Source organism: Nicrophorus vespilloides, unplaced genomic scaffold (assembly GCF_001412225.1).
Source record: "Nicrophorus vespilloides isolate i.1.1-1 unplaced genomic scaffold, Nicve_v1.0, whole genome shotgun sequence".
NCBI classification, from domain to species: Eukaryota; Metazoa; Arthropoda; class Insecta; order Coleoptera; family Silphidae; genus Nicrophorus; species Nicrophorus vespilloides.
In genome coordinates this window covers 22,278-41,658 of record NW_017097355.1, presented here as the reverse complement: position 1 = coordinate 41,658, position 19,381 = coordinate 22,278, and the positions used below count along the sequence as shown (strand labels likewise).

General features: G+C 33.8%; 2 protein-coding genes across 4 annotated transcripts; one reads left to right on the top strand and one right to left on the bottom strand.

Moving 5' to 3' along the window:
• Positions 1-9,776: 9,776 nt before the first annotated feature.
• On the bottom strand, positions 9,777-11,071 carry LOC108559893 (achaete-scute homolog 1-like). The gene is made up of 3 exons (XM_017917265.1): positions 10,776-11,071; positions 10,123-10,231; positions 9,777-9,912 (listed from the first exon to the last, which is right to left on the bottom strand). Exons 1-3 carry the CDS (start codon positions 11,069-11,071, stop codon positions 9,835-9,837), a joined length of 483 nt encoding a protein of 160 aa, XP_017772754.1. The 3' UTR covers positions 9,777-9,834.
• Positions 11,072-14,146: 3,075 nt separating this feature from the next.
• On the top strand, positions 14,147-18,857 carry LOC108559896 (leucine--tRNA ligase, cytoplasmic). Of its 3 annotated transcripts, none has more exons than XM_017917272.1 (10): positions 14,147-14,253; positions 14,377-14,802; positions 14,863-15,024; positions 15,081-15,325; positions 15,379-17,170; positions 17,225-17,482; positions 17,538-17,750; positions 17,809-18,040; positions 18,095-18,239; positions 18,745-18,857. In XM_017917272.1, exons 1-10 carry the CDS (start codon positions 14,251-14,253, stop codon positions 18,803-18,805), a joined length of 3,537 nt encoding a protein of 1,178 aa, XP_017772761.1. In that variant the 5' UTR covers positions 14,147-14,250; the 3' UTR covers positions 18,806-18,857. The 3 variants fall into 3 exon arrangements, with proteins under 3 accessions (XP_017772761.1, XP_017772760.1, XP_017772759.1); XM_017917271.1 differs by having other exon boundaries at positions 18,095-18,243; positions 18,749-18,857; XM_017917270.1 differs by lacking the exon at positions 18,745-18,857 and having other exon boundaries at positions 18,095-18,352.
• The last annotated feature ends 524 nt before the right edge of the window (positions 18,858-19,381 follow it).

The window sequence follows — 19,381 nt, the reverse complement described above, 5'->3', positions numbered from 1 at the left end:
TGTTGTTGTTGTTGTTCATTACCTTACAACACTTCTGGTTATTGGATTCCGAGCTCGAAATCAATCCGGCCTTTCATAATAGCACAATCTGGCGATGGCCGCACATTCCGTCGGATCATAATTTCGATCTCTGTGTGAATCGACGATGATGATGATGATGATGGTCTGGACCAGCCAGCGTTGTTTACGCAACACATTTGCGTTGCATTAAACTGCACTGCGCTGTTTACAATTGTCATTATCGGGAGTCTTTAATTGATTTGGCATGACTTCGGGCCCATTCTCAACATGACACCAATTTGCTAATTGTTTATCATTTCGACAAGCCTTTTTCCAACATTTCTGCTCTCGCGCTGAATTGCGTTACACGCTGATTGACGTCCGTGTCCATATGTTAAAATGCTTGTTTCGCAAATGTTTGCCCAAAAGACGCGTTCGCACCAAAACACAATATTTAACCTACCCAAACAATCACTCCCAACCACTAACGAAAAAAGCTAATTACTTTCTGAAATCATCCAATAAACTCTGCTCTTTCAACGCTATATGTAAACATGCAGAAGTTAATGAGATTTTACGATTTGCCTTCCGAAAAGGGGACGATTAGATAACTAAAATCACTGCTGATTACTCTATACTCCTACACTTCTATTATTTAACGAATAGATTCATTACACTAAGTATAAAAATTGCAGCCGCCATTACATGGATTGACTTATTCAGTTCAAAGACAACACTAAGTTTGCTACAAATGAATTGAATCTCAACAAACAATATTTTAAACAAAACAAGAAATATTTAAAATTGTTATTCATGTGGTCTCGCTTTGCATCATATAAAATACTGTGAGAACCCAAATTATCATTTTCGCAATCTCGACAATGAGCTCTCAGTACATCAACAATCTGTATAAATATATTAATAATCTACGAGATCAAGGCTTGATTGAAACAAGATTTCAGCACGGCTCGCGAAGTCAAAGCGATTTTGAAAGTAAAGAGATTAAGCACGTATTCGAGACGCGCTGGATTTTACAAGAACTTCCCGATTTCACTTCCTGTGTCTTCAGAAACAACAGATCTTATTTACACGTAGAAAATCGTGGGATTCCACGAGACATGTGAACATGACTATTATTGAAGTTACAACTCGCAAATATTAATAGACTCAATATTTGCTTTTAATTTTTATGATATGAAATTTGAGATTAAAAGTAATCTCTATAATAATTATTCTATGGTACGTAAGGGTAAATCTAAATCTATCTTTAACGTCACAATGAACTTCGGATTGTATACAATTTAGTAAGAAAAATACGTCATTGATTGAGATTATGTTGGGGGTGCGGACTACAATGGACGGCCGACCTTTTTTTTTCTTTTTGGGACAGGTTTCAGGTGGTTGTGCAATTGGCATTTATAAGGCGCTATTTGATACGGTCGCCATTGTCGCCGTGGGACTGTGGGAAAAAATATACCGATCTCAGTTCGTAGCTTAAGAAATACGAAGTCAGGGGTCGTTTTCTTCTTTCAGCAGCATTTTTTGGGCAAAAATTCGATGGGCGCGTGTGTTTATCTTACAACGCGCGACGACTTCTTCCTCCACAACAGGTAAAAATGTGGGAGGTATTTTTTTTTTGTTACACACGAAGCCAAGAGTTACGGATCTCCTATCATAAGTCATCTCCCGCGTTTATTATATAATTACGTACCGCCGTCAGTGGAGCCTCTTATTACAGCCGTAATTTAATTAAGCGCCAAAAGTTTATTAGGATTTAATAGAATGCTTTTTCTTTTCCAATTATAGCGTTTTTTTCCTCCTTTTCCCTGGATACAGAGGATATCCTTTCGGTTCCTTTTTTTTTCTCTCCTATAACATAATTGCCTCTGGTATAATTAACCGAGTGGTCAATTTGCTCGTTTTCTTGTTTCGTGCGTGTTTTTATTTTTACGGCTTTTAGCTAGGACGAGTCCAACAGGTGAGCGGAAATAGCAGATCGATTGACGTAATTTACGAAGTCCGAGGAAATACCGAAAATCTTTCATAATTCTCACATCCTGTCGCACCTTACTTATATCACCAGTCTTCTAATTGCGATTTCGCGTGACCTAAATCTGTGCCCGTTAATTATCAGAGCTTATTACAACAACAACAAAAAAAAGTAAACTATTTTATGCTCTTTTACTAGTTGGATGTAATAATTAGTGCGACGTTGGTATATTTATTTTCTTGATTTGAACCTATTTTCATAAATATTTTTTTTTAGCAATTAGTAAAGAAAATATAATCAAGCCGGAGAAGATTTTGTTTTCTGTTTTGCTGTCTTGCAAGTAAAAATATTACAAATATTTCTAATTTTCACCATTCCTCGCCTTATTTCCTGTTATAGATTAAGAAGACGGAGAGGTAATAATTAAAAAATAACTGCTTCAGGCCGCGCATCTCAATTTACATTCCTGCGTCCGCAATGAATATAAATTCCCGAAGATTCCTGAGCAGAGCACGACGACAAACGCATGGGGTTCATCTGGAGATCGCAAGAAATGAAATAGCATTATTTCGATTTTCACTGACTTGTGTGAAGCGAAAGGCTGCTCTCACTTAACATTGATTGCGAGGACGTTTCGGGACAGGATGGGAACGAGTTGCACCTCCAAGAATAAACACTAATAGATATGTCTTCGGCGCCGCTTACAGCTTCTGCCTAAGATAGATGATTAGATTCAGGATTGAAATGAGATCCGGAAATATAAACGTAAATAATGTTGATGCATCATACGAATTATGAAGTGCTATTAAATGTGCTTACCGGATGAAATCATGTCATACTTTATTTTGCGTGTTTCTTGTTTTACAAAAAAAAAATATGAGACATATTCTTACGTTTAAGTCTCTTAATCCTGTTTTATTCATCATAATTTACTTAATATTATGAATACTAGTTTTGGTAGTAAATAAGTAAATTTATAGTTTATACTTCTGGAGAATACATTAGTTGTTATTTGAGAAGTTTGTACTGAAATATCATATTGATAAATATTGGTAAGCGTAAAGGTTCAGAATTGAATGCTGGTGTTGTCGCCCCCCTTTGAGATCCAGATCCGTCACGAGGAATGTAACGTAAATATTATTATTTTTCCATTTCTGGTTTTGTCTTACGGAATACCTCCAGGGTCGTTTTAAGGTTCCAAAAGAAACATATGGTTCGCCTTAAAAATAAATTCCTACCACGTTGACCTAATGTACCATATCGGTAATCCGAATCCGCTCCTAATATGCGTCTGTTTTGACGATGGGGGAGCTGAGACGGGGAAGACGGAATCGTAAACCTCTCCCGCTTGGCGGGAAGGACGTGATGACACGTGAAAACGCCTAGGAAATAACCACTTCAGAAATTCTTCAGAAACGCATTTCATGGAAGACAGCGGCATATTAAGGTGTCCGGTATAACGTGGAAAACTGCATCTGACTTTAGAGTTAATCTTAATTGAACTCAGAGCCTCCACGACGACGCACCGTAGATCACTCGATAAGTTTTTGGTAGAGTGGGCGACTAAGATCGCGCCATCCGTTACGACATGCTGCTACGTGTGAATGCGTATATTAATGTCCGTATGTGTGTATGTGTTGGTATAAAAAGGCAAGACCAGAAAGATGAGAAGAGAAGCATGGAAATGAAATGCTTCGATTATATAATTGTCCCGAATTGCCTAAAAGGTCGTAGGTGTTACTTCATCGCATCGCAACTCATGCACTCAATTACACACCAGCACGGATGGTTAAATAACTTCGGCGGATGGGAACACAGGCGACTCGTCTCTATCGCCGATGTCGTAACCAGCAGCCTCTGTGCGGATAGGGAAAATGAGGCCACAGAGGAAGATGCTTTTTAATTGCACACTTCGCATTTTTCTTTTTTCGCAAACAAACTAATGATGCATTTACTAACTAACTGCACACAGCGAATTGGATGTGTGGTAATAACCATTCGAATGCACCTCTCCAATGTGATTTATAACCTTCGGAAAAGACCAATACTTTATCTGCGCAGCCTAATTACTTGCATTTAGAAGCCTCCGAGAGGCTTCGTTGCGCAACTTATTGTGGTGGCGGATGGCCGCGACGTTTCATAATTGATTAGCCTTTAAGGTAGTGAAACTGTAACTCTGGCTGTGGCATTATACGCCATCCAGTTTGTGTACTCACCGAGCGTTGTTGATTGCAATTAGACCATGGAGAATGAATAATTCCATGCCGTTTTCGCACGGATATTGTAGGTCATGTCGGGCCGCAGCCCGGAAGAGTAAAGTTCCGAATGCGGGACGCGGTCTACTTTCCCTTTCCCTTACGTAACGTTGCATAACGTCCAGCATTCCGCCGTATTCTTATTATATGCGTCGTCTGCGCGCTGGGTTCGCGTCTCCTTACGTAACTCCTCCGAGTCGGCGGGTAATCTTTGTTCTTCCTTTGCCGTTTGATGGGTATGAGAGATGCTATCACCCGAAACTATAAACTCACCGGCCGACTGTCAGCTATGTCCTCATTTCTTCCATTCTTGTCTTGCTTCATCTCTCTTTCTCTCTCTATCTCCACACTTCGTATTCTCTAGGTTTAAAGTGAAATGGGGAAATTCAATTAGCTATTAAATACGTTTCGTGGAGCAACCCCAAATGCGCCGGCACATGTATAAACACGGAAACCGTTTCGCCTTATTCATACTCGAATCAAGTTCTGCTTATTATAATTACACAAATAAAATACGAATCCTTGCATGGGAAGTGGATTTATGCAAATCACATAATTCAAAAGCATTCGTGTGCTGATCGGACTAACTAAATCCTATTACGTATTCCATTTCCAGCGCATAAATTAATTCCGTTTCTTTTTTCTTTTTTCAATGATTTATATTGCTCATTCATGATTTTATTGAAAATAAACATAATAAAACATAAACGAAATATATTTTTATTTATAAATTTTATTTCTATTGAAAATTAAAAAATATATTTATTCCTTTTAATACATATAAAAGCAAATGCGTGCCCATTTTCGATTGGTTTAGTTAACACAAAAAGAAATAGTGCAGACCCGAAAGAAAGAACCAATAAAAATGTTGCCGATCTCTCATTTAATATGATTCGCAGCTGCAACTAACTTTTTATTACTCTCTTATTTAGTCAAACTCACTCTTTTTCTGGCCCAATAAAGATTGTTTAAACGTCTAAGTAAACTTAGAACAACAAGAGAGGGCGGGTATTTCTATCATGTTTGCGGAAGTACCCAAAATTTCCAATTAGATATATATTTATAATTTACAATAAAAATAGAACATTTATTTGTTATTACAATATTAAACATTACTCAATTATATGTATTTCTTACGCATTTCAAAATGATTGTTTTTTTTTAACGATACGAACAAGCTGGTAGTCTGCCAAATATATGTACATCCATCTAACTGTTATTGTACCAGCTATTCTCTATTTTACATTACTGCAACTGGAGTACTAATTCTTTTAGTCTCTTCTCCAGGAGGTTTACCACATCTTCCGCATTCCTTTTTCATTATTTCAAGCTCTACGCTTAACAATCTTTCTGCGTATTAAAACAATAATAATTTTACAACTCATGAACATACAATATTTATAGTTTCTTCTTAATGACTTGATTGACCTTTATATTGACGTTCTGTAATCACGTTATTTATTTCATATTAAGTATATTTGTTTACCAAGCAGCTTGTGTTTTTGGAAAAAATGGAAATAGTAGAGAAAATAGTCAGTTTATTAACTTAATAATACTGTAATACCTCTGATAATGAAGCAATTTCAAGCTTCATTTTATATACAAAATTATTATAATTTAAAGCCAACAAAATTTGGCCAGAATCAATAGGATTCAAAAATTTCAAGAGAATATTAGATCTTTATTCAATGTAAAAGTTGATGGTTAAAAGAGTTAACAACTTTATTATATTTTACAAAGCATATATTTATGAAATTTATGAATATTTTAATCAAATAATGTGAAATAATTAAAAACAGTCTTATGTAAATTTTCATTTTGTGGTAACAGAATTTCATTGTAAACACTTATTGTTGCGGTCAGGAAAAACAAGCAGTATTTCCCAATAGCACTGTATAAACGATCTAATAATAATAAAAAAAAATGCACATCTTTATCCTTTTTTTTAATGTTTTCTGTATGTTCATTGCACTTCGCATATAACAGTATTTATTTAACAGGTCTTAGTAATTAAGGACGAGATTTTCCGAAAACAGGAAGTGCGCTTCGAGATGATTGGGATCGAGTTGTAGAGAGAGAGAGATAGATTTAATTTGAATTTCTTGTAAAACCCGTAGTCCTCTTCTCTCACTCTCTGTGTGTTTCTTTCATCAGCAATCCGATATAATCGACAAGGAAGTTGTTATTATTGGAATTAGATATTTTTGGATATTTGGAAATGTAGTTTGTGGAATCGTCGTGGCTGTGTGAATTTTCTTGGAAGTAGCTGCATGTGTGGGAATCCAGTTGAACTCCGAGGGAATATTTAATATTCCTTCGTGGTGTTACGAAGAATGAATGAAAATGTATTCACATCATGGGTTGAAATGTGTGTTGTTAGCAAGCGTTCGTGCGACGATGCGCGGTGAATTTTTGAGTGATTGCAAACGGAACTGGAAAAATTGATTTTCGGAAAAGGACATATTGGAATGTCCTTTGTTTTAAGAGAGTGTATTTACCCCGTGCCGGGTAAATTGTAACCACGTTTCCATTGAATTTGCCTGCCTGCTTGCTTGTACCATTGTCCATTTAATACACGGGCCAAATGGCTTTTTAACAGTCGACAACATTGAATACGTAATACTAATCCATTATTAGATTCGTCCAATTTAACTAATCACGATTCATTTTTGTCCATCATTGTTTCAGTTTTGTCGGACTGCAACTACGTTCTGTTCATATTAAGGTGTGGTATGAGCACGATGTTATTCTGTACTTACTGCTCAGGTAATGTAGGTGTACTTAGAGATATTTTCACGTACAAGAGGACATTACTCGTATGCACAAGGACGTGCACATGTATATAATTAACTATTACGGTTTCAGAGATACTTCCTTAAATGCAGCGCAATATTAATTATGCGAAACATGACGTTACCACTAATTAAATAATACATGCAAATTTATTGGGAAAATTGTTATGTTCTAAGATTGTTTATTGTGGCTAATTACAAAAAAATCGTATTACCTTCGAATCATCTTAGGAAATTACACTTTCCATTACGTTCCGTACGAAAATCTATTTGCTAAATCACGTTCCACATTTTTTTTTAAATTCTTTCTCTTGCACTACTCCGAAGCTACAAGTCATGAATTACTTTAGTAATGACTCACTAAACATTTCTAGATCTTTGTTTATCAGCTCATCACTTTTATTATATATTTTATTAAGTCATCTCTATGACATTCACTTTCTATTTTCCTTTACTTCCTTTTCTTACATAGATTAAACACTGATTCATTTTATATTTCAAGGAATTTATATAATCTTAGAAATGTCAAATTATATTAAGTACACCTCCTCTTTTTATGCGGTTTTGAAGTTATGCGGTTTTTATTTCAAGAAGAATTTTTTTCAATAACTAGTTTAGACCATTTTGACACAAATTGGCAAACCATTTCATCGAAAAAGATGAGCATTCAAATTTCAACGCAATCTTTACAATTGCATTTCTGGAAATCAGGAATTGTACAAAAAAATAGCAAAATCATGGCAAAGTTTAATCACTGATTATATTGTCAAAGGGAAAAAATTAACATGCGAAGTTGAGACTAATTTTACTTGTGAAGAATCATTATCTTCAGGACATAGATCTGATATGCTGACTATCTCTTCTAGTGATGAAAGTGATTTAGAACCAGTTCGCAAATTATGCCGAACACTCTCATATAGCGACGATAATTCTAAAGAAAAAAATGTGAAGCAAAATTAACTTTCATAAAAATTTTCTGTTTTTTTTTTTGTAAATTTTTTCCGTATAAATTTAGAAGGAATATGTTAAGATTATATTTTTCTGAAATTTAATAAATTTGTCTATGATTGTTAACGTTTTTATAAAATTATGAATAAACATTTCAGAAAGAATATAGTAAGACTAATTATTTTTCTGAAATTTAAAAAACCCTTTTTTATGCGATTTTCGGTGTATTGTTTAGTTTTATGCGGTTTTAAAAAATTATGGAACGTATCCTTTATTTTTAATACGTGTGTCTAGTCCTTTTTTGTGCGATTTATTTTTATGCGTTTTCCTGTGGAACGTATCTACCGCATAAAAAGACAACCAAGTATATAACTCTTAAAACTACATACAAAGATGTTGATAATTTATCAAATGAATACAGAGATCAAGTTTGCTAAAATTTTAAATTGTAAGTCCATTGTTATTATTTGCTTCTATATATACAATACCTGTCAAAACATAATGTTCATTCAATAAACTAATAGTCATAACATTTATTATTCAACCTATTCAATTAATCAAACCTAATAGAACCAATGACTAAAATGATTAAAGATAAATTGAAATAATTTTTTGTACCAATTATTCTAATTTCATAGAAATATTTTAAGCAGTGATTAGTTTTTGTTTTGTTATGTTACGATTAGTTATATAACTGACTCCAGAGGTGGACAGTAGTGAGTGAGCCATTTAAATTGGATTTTTATGGTCGTTACGCACGTATAACTAAATGTTTCATACGAAGAACTGAAGCCATTTGCTTAGGGGATTTATTGTGTCCGATTGATTGATAATTATTCATTCAGCATCCATAATAACATAATGTATTTAGAGATTCCCAGAACCTGTGACCAATTAAAATTTCAATAGATAATCTGGAACCGTTGGTTCTAATGAAGTGGATATGAGAATACGTTCGTTCTTGGAAATAAAAATCCAAGAGAGACGTAGTGGTTCTTTTTTTTGTGTTGTTGTTGATGTTATCTATGTGTACCCACACACATACATGGGTAATACATATATATATACACACATATGTACACATCTCGAAACAGGAAACGACGACTCGTGCATTTCGATCAGGTCACACTCTAGCTGACGTAAGGACGTTCTTCTATAATACCTCTGGATAATTCGACGAAAGCAAAACAAAACAAACAATAATGATTATGGTGGAAGGAGGACGAGGAGAAGGGGGTTAGGAGAAGAAGGGAATTTCAATCCAGTCGCAAGTTCTTTTACCTCTTCCAAATCAATTACGGAACCGAAGGACGGACAATTGAAACTACATGTGGGCGCCCTCACAATCCTTCATGCATAAAACATAATCTAACTAATAAACACGTGCTCCGCTGAGCACATTTTTATAAATAGGAGAATATTATAATTGATATTGTATTTCCTACGTTGCTCTTATTTATTACACGTGATTACAGTTAGATCCTTTAAATGGTAAAGAAAAAGAATCGAAGAAACAAATAAAAGTAAAATAGTCCGCGCGTTCGCGGAATGTCAAAGCGGCAACTTGGGATTGCGTAACAGAAAATCGTTTATTTATTCTTGGTCGTTGGAGAAGAGAAGAGAAGAGAAAGAGGAGGAAAATAATAATAACGCTATAGTAAATAAAACACAGCAGTTTAGTTATTCGCTATATAACTTTAATGAACCCATTAAAAGAGCTCTACAGTCAATAAAACTGTAGTAAAATTAAATAATCTTTCTCTAGGTTTTATTTTTATTCCTTTGGTGCACATAAATATTCAATTTGAAGAAATGACTAGATCCGTTCCAATTATCCTAATGTTGTGTTTTAATAGTATCCTCCGCCCTGTCCATATTCTAATTCGTTAACCGCAACATTCGGAGGTGACGGATAATAATAACTTGCCTGAAATTAATACAAAGATAATTACATAATAAACAAAGACTTCCACATATGGATCTAATTAATATTTGATCTGAACTTCTATATTTATGCAATTAAAATTTGTTTTTCTCAACAATAATCACTTAAAAAAATATTTTGTTGTCAAAGTTGAGTAATTTACTAAGAGTTATTATAAAAACAGTTATGCTTGTGTTTATGATTAATGCTTACCACTATGTTTAATGGTTCGCAATATCCATCGTTCCTTAAGAGTTCCTGTAGATTGTTAATGTATTCGATGGCATTTTGAAGAGTCTTTACCTTACTAATCCGCTTTCCCCTAGAACAAACCAAACATGAAAGGATATTATTTAAAAAAAATACTATTGTCAAGTAATACAATTGTTTGAGTTTGTATTAATTCGATTGATTTTAATGTCCTTGGATTATGTATTCGCTGCGTGTTGTTTTCTTCCTTCAGGTGCTTCGCTTTAGAGTCTCACGTGTAAAATAAAATCAATTGAAAAGTTTATGTTTATGTTTCATAAAACTCGTATTCATGTGACACGCGAAACATTTATGGAGGCAATAATATTCGAAATAAATTTATTGTTCGCTATAAATAATGACCGAATGAATGAATGCATGCTAAGGGTGTAGGATGAAGGTGAAGATGTATTCGTTTTCTTGCGTTATTTTATTTGTATTATTCACTTAGGTCATGACGGATTTACCTTTCCAATATAATGTTATTGTGATGGACGTGAATAGTTCCATTATTTTGACAGGCCGTTAAAAGTGGTCCGTAAAAAGATGCCGAAGAAGATGGTGGAGACAATTGGACAATGGAAGAAAGTATGTAATTTCAGATGTCTTTTAAATACCTGTTATTCTCGTATGGCACAGCCTTCCTCAACTTCATGAAGGCACTATTGACGGCTTGAACTCGATTTCGTTCCCGAGCGTTCCTCCTCGCGACAACCTGCGGTGGTTTATCTCTGTGAGGCACGTGGGTGTACTTCCCATTCTTCCTGCAATTCTTTTCTCTCAAAGGCTGTTTGGACACATCGCAGTGCCCATTGTCCTCGTCGTCTCCATCTGCCCAGGACGGCGCCGTAACGTGAGCTTCGCGATCCATCCATGAATCGTAGACCTCTTTTTGGGTCCAGTAGTTGGGCATCGTGTTACACATGATCTTTACAGAGCATTGCATAAATATAAATAAAAAAAAAGGAAGGTAGAGAAGGTACACGCGTGGCGAAATACAAATTTTGACTGAACCGAAGATGGTATCATTATCAATTTAACTATCCTCGCACCCGCATTCACCTGGAGAAGAGGCGGAGTTTGTAGGTATCAAAGTATTAAAAAAACACAACGAAATCAGCTGCTTTAAACAATACTGCCCTTCATGGGGCCGAAGAAGTCTATGGTCATCGCAATTATTAATAATCATCACCTACGGAGCGGACAGATGCTTGGAATCTCTGCGCGAACACCTGGGTAAAAAATATGGTTAGTAAAAAAAGATACAGTGTTGGGGGTGGTCAAGCAGATGATTTCCAAACATGACACCCATTAAGCCATCTGGACTCGGAAGAACCGAGACTAACTATTAAAGCAACCAGGAAGATTCCTATCGCTAAATAAATTAACAATGCAAGCTTCTGTGACTATAATATGAATTTAAATTTAAATGGTAATATGCTATTGAATAGTTGCAAGAGAGCGTATTATAAATCCTTGCTTTCCAGTAACTGCTGTAAATCCACAGTTTGCGTGCTCAAGTACTCGCTTAACAAATTGTCTCATCTGCGGCAATTAGTTTCGCGTGCCTAGTGAAAAGTAATTATATAATATTTATACACGTTCGCGATTCGTCATAGCCACGTTAAATTACAGTTTCCATCGGTGTTCAAGAATATATGTTCTTCGAGTGTTTTGTTTGTGCCGTTGATGGACGTGGTCTTCAACATTTAGAATGGCGCTCCGCTGTAAATAATATATTAGCTGAAGTGATTGAACTTTCCGTCGTTGTACAAACATAATGTGTTTTGACAGAAACGTAAATGACAACAAAATTTATATTGCAGTCAGAAGGTCATCTCTCATGTCCATGCTTCTTAGCCAATAGCACACAGATATAATATAAATATGAGATTTATTATTATTGAATAAAATATGCTAAACAAACTTGTCAAAAGGTTTTATATAAAAAAAAAGTATTTTTGTTATATTACTTAAACGATCAAAAACAATAGTTTTAAATAAAAAGCGTACCAATTTGGAATGAGTGAAATAACAATATTGTCTTAAAATATCTTCACATAAAACATATTCTGTTATATTATACCTTTTTTTTAATTTCCCATTAAATACAAATACTATTAATAAATATACAATTTTTATTTAGTATTATTTTAGTTTAACTTTCTAAAATGATCAACTTTGACGTTGCAAATGGTAAGACTTGTCAGTTATTGTCCATAAAAGTTACAGTATATCAAACACCTTGGCTTACATAATAAGTTTGTAAATAATTATAACTCAAGTATAATTACACGAATGTGGAATGTTATACCAATGACGTTCTTTAAAGCAAAACATCAGGGCCGGATTTGAGCCAATTGTGCTAAATCGGACCCCACAGACACTAGACGTCATATCCACCAATTTGTCGTTTTAAAAGCTGATAATACCCATATCATGAATTTGTTTTTATGTTTTAAAAAAAAACCTCCACTTGACCTAGACCACTGGATATGAAAATACCCATATAACAAAATAGTTTGTATAACATTTTTCATACATTTTTCTAACATTTTCTTAGACCAAGGGCATTAGAGTGGATAAGAAAATAAATACGTCTATAAATTATTGAGATGTATTTCTAAAATACAACCAAAATCAATACAGGCAAACCAAAAAGAGACATTGAGATAACGTCTACTTAAAAAGAAAGAAACTTTTCAATTATTAAAGCGATGATGAACTTATTATAGATCTTCTTTAATTTAGTTTTAATTAAAGCTAAACAATCTTTAGAAGTTCGTTTTGAACAATTCAAAAACCATAATGATTTATTTTGGTTTTTGGGAAGGTTTATAAATATGGAAAAAGAAGAAATGCAGCAGATTTAGAATTTGCTCTGGTAGAGTCTAAGATTAATGATACATCTGTTGATATCGTCAAGGATGTGAAGTTAGTTGAAGAAATTGAAGCTCCAAAATTTATTCTTTTATCAAAATATTTCCAACAACCATTTAAAATGTTTGAATTTTTATCTGAAAAGGACAGAGCTTTAAATATATTTATCAATTCAAGTAAGCGTTGCTTCTGGAAAGAGGTCCTTTTCTAAATAAAAAAAAGCTATCTAAGATCGACAGTGTCTCAGTATAGATTAAATAGTTTAGCGATGATGTCGAGTCAAGATGAAGATTTTTCAAAGCAAAAACTTTGAAACATGTAAAACAGCTCTGAAATTTGTTGAATATAATGAACTATTCAACAAATTTCAGACATTGTTTCTATATTTGGTTTTTTAATGTAATTTTTTAAATTTATAATTGGAGTTTGTTTTAAATAAATATTTAAAACATGTAAATTCTAATTTGAGCAACCTCGCACTTAGTGGATCTGGCACTGCAAAACATTGTTACATATTTGTTATAATCTATCTATATACAAAGTCGTTCATTTTTTCAATAAAAATTGAATTTACCAAATATTTTATATAAGCAAATATGTTTATGATGCTTTACAAAGAAAATACTGCAAAGTTTATATTATATTTAACAGTATATTACAGGGGTGGCCAAACTGTGGCTCGCGAGCCACATGCGTCTCTTCAAAAGTCTTGTTGTAATCATGATTGAGATTTTTTAAAAAAGTCTGGCCACCCCTGGTAAATATAATTTTATTTTTATGAATTTCATCAAATTAATTAACTTAATTATGACTATAATACTCATTTTATTAGTTAATTGATAATACTTGTAAATAAAACAATACTAAGTTTATTCAAGTAAATAACTGAATAAGAATATAGCTTTCCACAATGATCTGATGCAAATAGATTTGCCTATACGTTAATCTTCATTTTATTTCAAACTTTTCATTAAAATTATTATGCGAATATATTTAGTAATATATATAATATGTTTATGAGACAATCATGAATGTATTTAAATTATAATAATACTTATAAGAATTTTCTTATTAGAATATTTTGACTGAGTCAGCTGTAAAGGTTATGTTCGACACTGTCACCGCAAAGCAGTGGAGAAACGTGTCAGGATAATAAAATAATAGTCTTGTATGAAACACCAATAAATACTAAATAATTTATATTATTTAGTGATGGTAAGTCATGTCTTCAATATTAATATTTAACTAAACGGAAAGTATTAATATAATGCTTGTTGTTATTAGTATTCTCATGCACAATATTGCTACAATTGCACTCATGCTTCTAAATTATTGCAGGCTGCTGTTGAAAGGAAAGGTACTTTCAAAGTAGAGTACCTACAGAAAATTGAACAAGAAGTTCAAGAGAAATGGGAAAAGGATAAAATTTATGAAGAAGAGTCACCCAAAGAGGCCAGGAAATCTCCAGATGAGAAATTCATGTGCACTTTTCCATTTCCTTATATGAATGGACGCCTACATCTTGGCCATACATTTTCTTTATCAAAGTGTGAATTTGCAGTTAGGTACCATCGTTTGAAGGGAAAAAAAGTTTTATTCCCATTTGGTTTCCATTGTACTGGAATGCCAATTAAAGCTTGTGCAGACAAGTTGAAAAGGGAAATTGAACTTTATGGGAATCCACCTAATTTCCCTGAGCATGAGGAAACTGTTGTAGTTGAAGAGAAGGATGTCATCCCAAAAGATAAAAGCAAAGGAAAAAAAGTAATCACATTCTATAGATTTTTTTTTAAAACTATAATTTTATTTATATGATTTTCATAGAGTAAAGCTGTAGCTAAAGCAGGAACAGCCAAATATCAGTGGCAAATTATGCAAAGTTTAGGAATGAATGATGAAGAAATTGTTAAATTTGCAGATGAAAGCTACTGGCTGGATTATTTTCCACCACTTGCAATTCAAGATTTATCGAGCTTTGGAATTCACGTAATAACTAAAATTAATTATCGTCAAATATAATTCTAAACTGTAAATTAATTCAGGTTGATTGGAGGAGAACTTTCATTACAACTGATGCAAATCCTTTCTTTGATTCTTTTGTTCGCTGGCAGTTTTTGAAATTGAAGGAAAGGAACAAGATCCAGTATGGTAAAAGGTATACCATTTATTCACCCAAAGATGGGCAACCTTGTATGGATCATGACAGATCTTCTGGAGAAGGTGTAGGACCACAAGAATATACTTTGATAAAAATGAAAGTTTTACAACCATATCCACAAAAGCTGAGGTAAGTTACAAAGAAAATGTATAATATTCGATTATATCATATATTACGTTTAGCTGTTATAAAAAACCAATTTATATGGTAGCTGCGACTTTGAGGCCTGAAACTATGTATGGTCAAACGAATTGCTGGGTCAGACCTGACATGAAATATATAGCTTTTGAAACCAAATCCGGTGAAATTTTTATATGCACGGCTCGCTCAGCAAGGAATATGTGTTATCAAGGATTTACGGAAACCGAAGGATCATACAAGGTTCTCCAAGAACTGTTGGGACAAGATTTATTAGGATGTGCTTTGAAAGCACCAATGACATCGTATGAGAAGATTTACGCACTTCCGATGCTTACAATTAAGGAAGATAAGGGTACCGGGGTCGTAACAAGTGTACCATCTGATTCACCTGATGACTATGCTGCTTTGGTTGATCTAAAGAAGAAACAGCCTTTCAGGGAAAAGTATGGAATATCTGACGAAATGGTTCTGCCGTATGATCCAATCCCAATTATTGATGTACCAGAATTAGGTAACTTGTCTGCAGTCACTATGTATGATAAGTTAAAGATTCAGAGTCAAAATGATAAAGAAAAGCTGCTGGAAGCTAAAGAAATTGTTTATTTGAAGGGTTTCTATGATGGTGTATTGATTGTCGGTGAACATAAGGGTAATAAGATTCAGGATATTAAAAAATGCTTACAAAAGTCTTTGGTAGATAAGAATGAGGCAGTTATTTATTACGAGCCTGAAAAAACTATTATCTCGAGATCAACAGATGAATGTGTAGTATCACTTTGTGACCAATGGTACCTTGATTACGGTGAAGAAAAATGGAAAGCACAAGCCGAAAAATCTTTGGAAAATATGAATTGTTACCATGATGAAGTCAAAAAGAATTTTGCTGGTTGTTTAAATTGGTTGCATGAGCATGCCTGCTCTAGAACTTATGGTTTAGGAACTAAACTGCCATGGGACGAACAATGGCTTATAGAATCATTATCTGATTCTACTATCTACATGGCTTATTACACAATAGCTCATTTGATTCAGGGAAATACTTTCAAAGGAGAAAAGCCAAATTTGTTAGGCATCAAGGCAGAACAACTTACGCCAGAAGTCTGGGATTACATTTTCTATAAGAATGCGAAATTCCCGTCAAAATCAGCAATCAAAAAAGAGAGTTTGGATTTGATGAAGAGGGAATTTGAGTACTGGTATCCAGTTGATCTTCGTGTGTCTGGCAAGGATTTAGTTCAAAACCATTTGACATACTTCATTTATAACCATTGCGCTATGTGGCCCGAAGACGAATCCAAGTGGCCGCAAAGCATACGTGCGAATGGTCATTTGATGCTTAACTCTGCTAAGATGTCCAAGTCGGAAGGTAATTTCTTGACACTTAACGAAGCTATCAAGAAATTTAGTGCTGATGGCATGAGACTTTGCTTAGCCGATGCTGGTGATTCTGTCGAAGATGCAAATTTCGTAGAATCTATGGCCGACGCCGGTATATTGCGATTGTATACCTTTATTGAATGGGTTAAAGAAATATTAGCAAACAAAGCAAGTTTAAGAACTGGCGAACCTAATACTTTCAATGATCAAGTGTTTCAAAGTGAAATTTACTTGAAAATTAATGAAACCGATGATAATTACAACAAAATGTTGTTCAAAGAAGCTCTAAGAACTGGATTCTTTGAACTTCAAGCTGTGAGAGATAAATATTTGAATCTTTCTGCAATGGACGGAATCCATAAAGATTTAATTCTACAATTTATTGAAGTTCAAGCTTTAGTTTTGTGTCCAATCTGTCCACATGTATCAGAATACGTTTGGAAATTGTTAGGAAAGGTATTATATATGGTAAACTCTAAACGAAACATATATTAAATGGTTATATTTTAGGAGGGTAGTGTAGTAAAAGCTAAATGGCCTGAAGTGGGTAAAATTGATGAAATTAAGATCAAATCATCTGAATATCTAATGGAAGTCGCTCATTCTTTCCGTATTCACTTGAAAACGCATATGCAAGGACCAAAAGCATCGAAAACCAATCCAAAGCCAGCGTCTGTTGAAAAACCGAATGTCGTTGAGATTTGGGTAGCGAAAACTTTCCCAACGTGGCAGGCTTGTATTTTACAAACGCTTAAATCGATGCACGATGTACTTAACACTTTTGCTTGGGAAATACAAAAAATATTTATGTTTAATATTGTAGGAATCTGGAAAGTTACCAGAAAACAAAATTTTATCGGCGGAACTCGCAAAGAAAGAAGTTCTGAAAAAATATATGAAGCGTGTCATGCCGTTCGTACAAGCCACTCGTGAAAAACTAGAACAATTAGGTTCTAAAGCCTTGGCTCTAACTCTTGAATTCAACGAAGCTGAAGTTTTGAAGAACAATAGTATTTACTTGGCCAATACTTTAGACGTATATATTTTAATTTTTTCCTGTATTGAGTGTAAATAGACTAACATTTAAATTGTAGGTGGATGAAGTTATTGTTCGTTATACAGATGAAGAAGGCGCTTCCGAGAAAATGAAGGAATGTTGTCCAGGTCAACCTTTTGTTATTTTCAGTGCTAAGCCGGGTGTTTCTTTGAAATTCATAAATCCCATTGCTCACAATGGTTTGTTTTCGCATACTCTTAAGATTAGCGACGGCGAAACGTTCGAGAAAATTGCAACCAGATTATCTAAGGAAATTAAGGCTATTAAAGGTTCGTTTATTTTCAAAAAAATAGAGAATCACGAGTAACGATTTTTTTTTATAGATTGGAAGAGCATAGAACTGTGGCGTTTCGAGGATCCTATTTTGGGTGAAGTGAAAATGCCTCCATTCAATAATCCAACTAAAGATAAGGTGCTGATTGGAAACAACAGTGTATTCAATGTATCAGTTGATTCCAATTCTATTAAATTAGTGGAAAATAAGAAAGAGTTTAATGTGGGAACATCTTTGACCTATCTGATCAAATAAGAAAATATAATATTTATTTATTATGTGAACATTAAAAAGAGTTGATTTTAAATATTTATTTATGTTTATTCCATTTCCTGCTAATGCGTTACCATTTTTGATAATAATAGTCTAGGTATTAAGTGTTTTTATTTTGTAACGTTAAAAAATAGTTGTTAAGAATGATAAATTTTGAGCAGTTATTTCGGGGACTCCAGAAGGGTTACAAATTTGGGAATTTGAGTGGGCTTCTTTAAAATGCCTCCAAAATAAACATTCTGCAATTTGGAGCGGTCGGGGAATTGATTGATTGTATGTTAGGCCAGATTAGATTAGCCCTTTCCCACCTGACGGTTCGTTTATTTTTCAAAAAATAGTTAATCACGAGTAATGATTTTATTTATAGATTGGAAGAGCATAGAACTGTAGCGTATTCAATGTATCAGTTGATTCCAATTCTATTAAATTGGTGGAAAATAAGAAAGAGTTTAATGTGGGAACATCTTTGACCTATCTGATCAAATAATAAAATATAATATTTATTTATTATGTGAACATTAAAAAGAGTTGATTTTAAATATTTATTTATGTTTATTCCATTTCCTGCTAATGCGTTACAATTTTGATTTAGATAATAATAGCCTAGGTATTAAGTGTTTTTATTTTATAACGTTAAAAACCAGTTGTTAAGAATGATACATTTTGATCAGTTATTTCGGGGACTCCAGAAGGGTTACAAATTTGGGAATTGGAGTGGGCTTCTTTAAAATGCCTCCAAAATAAACATTCTGCAATTTAGAGCGGCCGAGGAATTGAATGATTTTGTTTTAGGTCAGATTAGATTAGCCCTTTCGCACCTGACGGATTTTCATAAAGTACTGGATGTAGTAGTCTCTGAATAAACAGTAGAACCTTAACGAGAATTTCGCATTTATAAGAGAAATCTCATAGTAATCTAACACAACCTACGAATTGTCTTTTAGATAGAATAAATTTCACTTTAATGTTAGTACCTTACGAGTAAAAACACAATTTTCGTTTCGCGACTTTTTTTTTCTAGATGGTATCAAATTGATAATAATGTTTTTCTTAAAATGAATGG

Excerpts from the sequence above, each read along its gene's own strand:
- LOC108559896 (XM_017917272.1), top strand. Across the intron at positions 15,326-15,378 it reads CCATATCCACAAAAGCTGAG|CTGTTATAAAAAACCAATTT; the intron begins GTAAGTTACAAA and ends TATTACGTTTAG. Across the intron at positions 17,751-17,808 it reads ACTTGGCCAATACTTTAGAC|GTGGATGAAGTTATTGTTCG; the intron begins GTATATATTTTA and ends TTTAAATTGTAG.
- LOC108559893 (XM_017917265.1), bottom strand. The coding sequence starts at position 11,071 with ATGCCCAACTACTGGACCCAAAAAGAGGTCTACGATTCATGGATGGAT. Across the intron at positions 10,232-10,775 it reads GTGCCATACGAGAATAACAG|GGGAAAGCGGATTAGTAAGG; the intron begins GTATTTAAAAGA and ends GGTTTGTTCTAG. Across the intron at positions 9,913-10,122 it reads GCGAACCATTAAACATAGTG|GCAAGTTATTATTATCCGTC; the intron begins GTAAGCATTAAT and ends TATTAATTTCAG.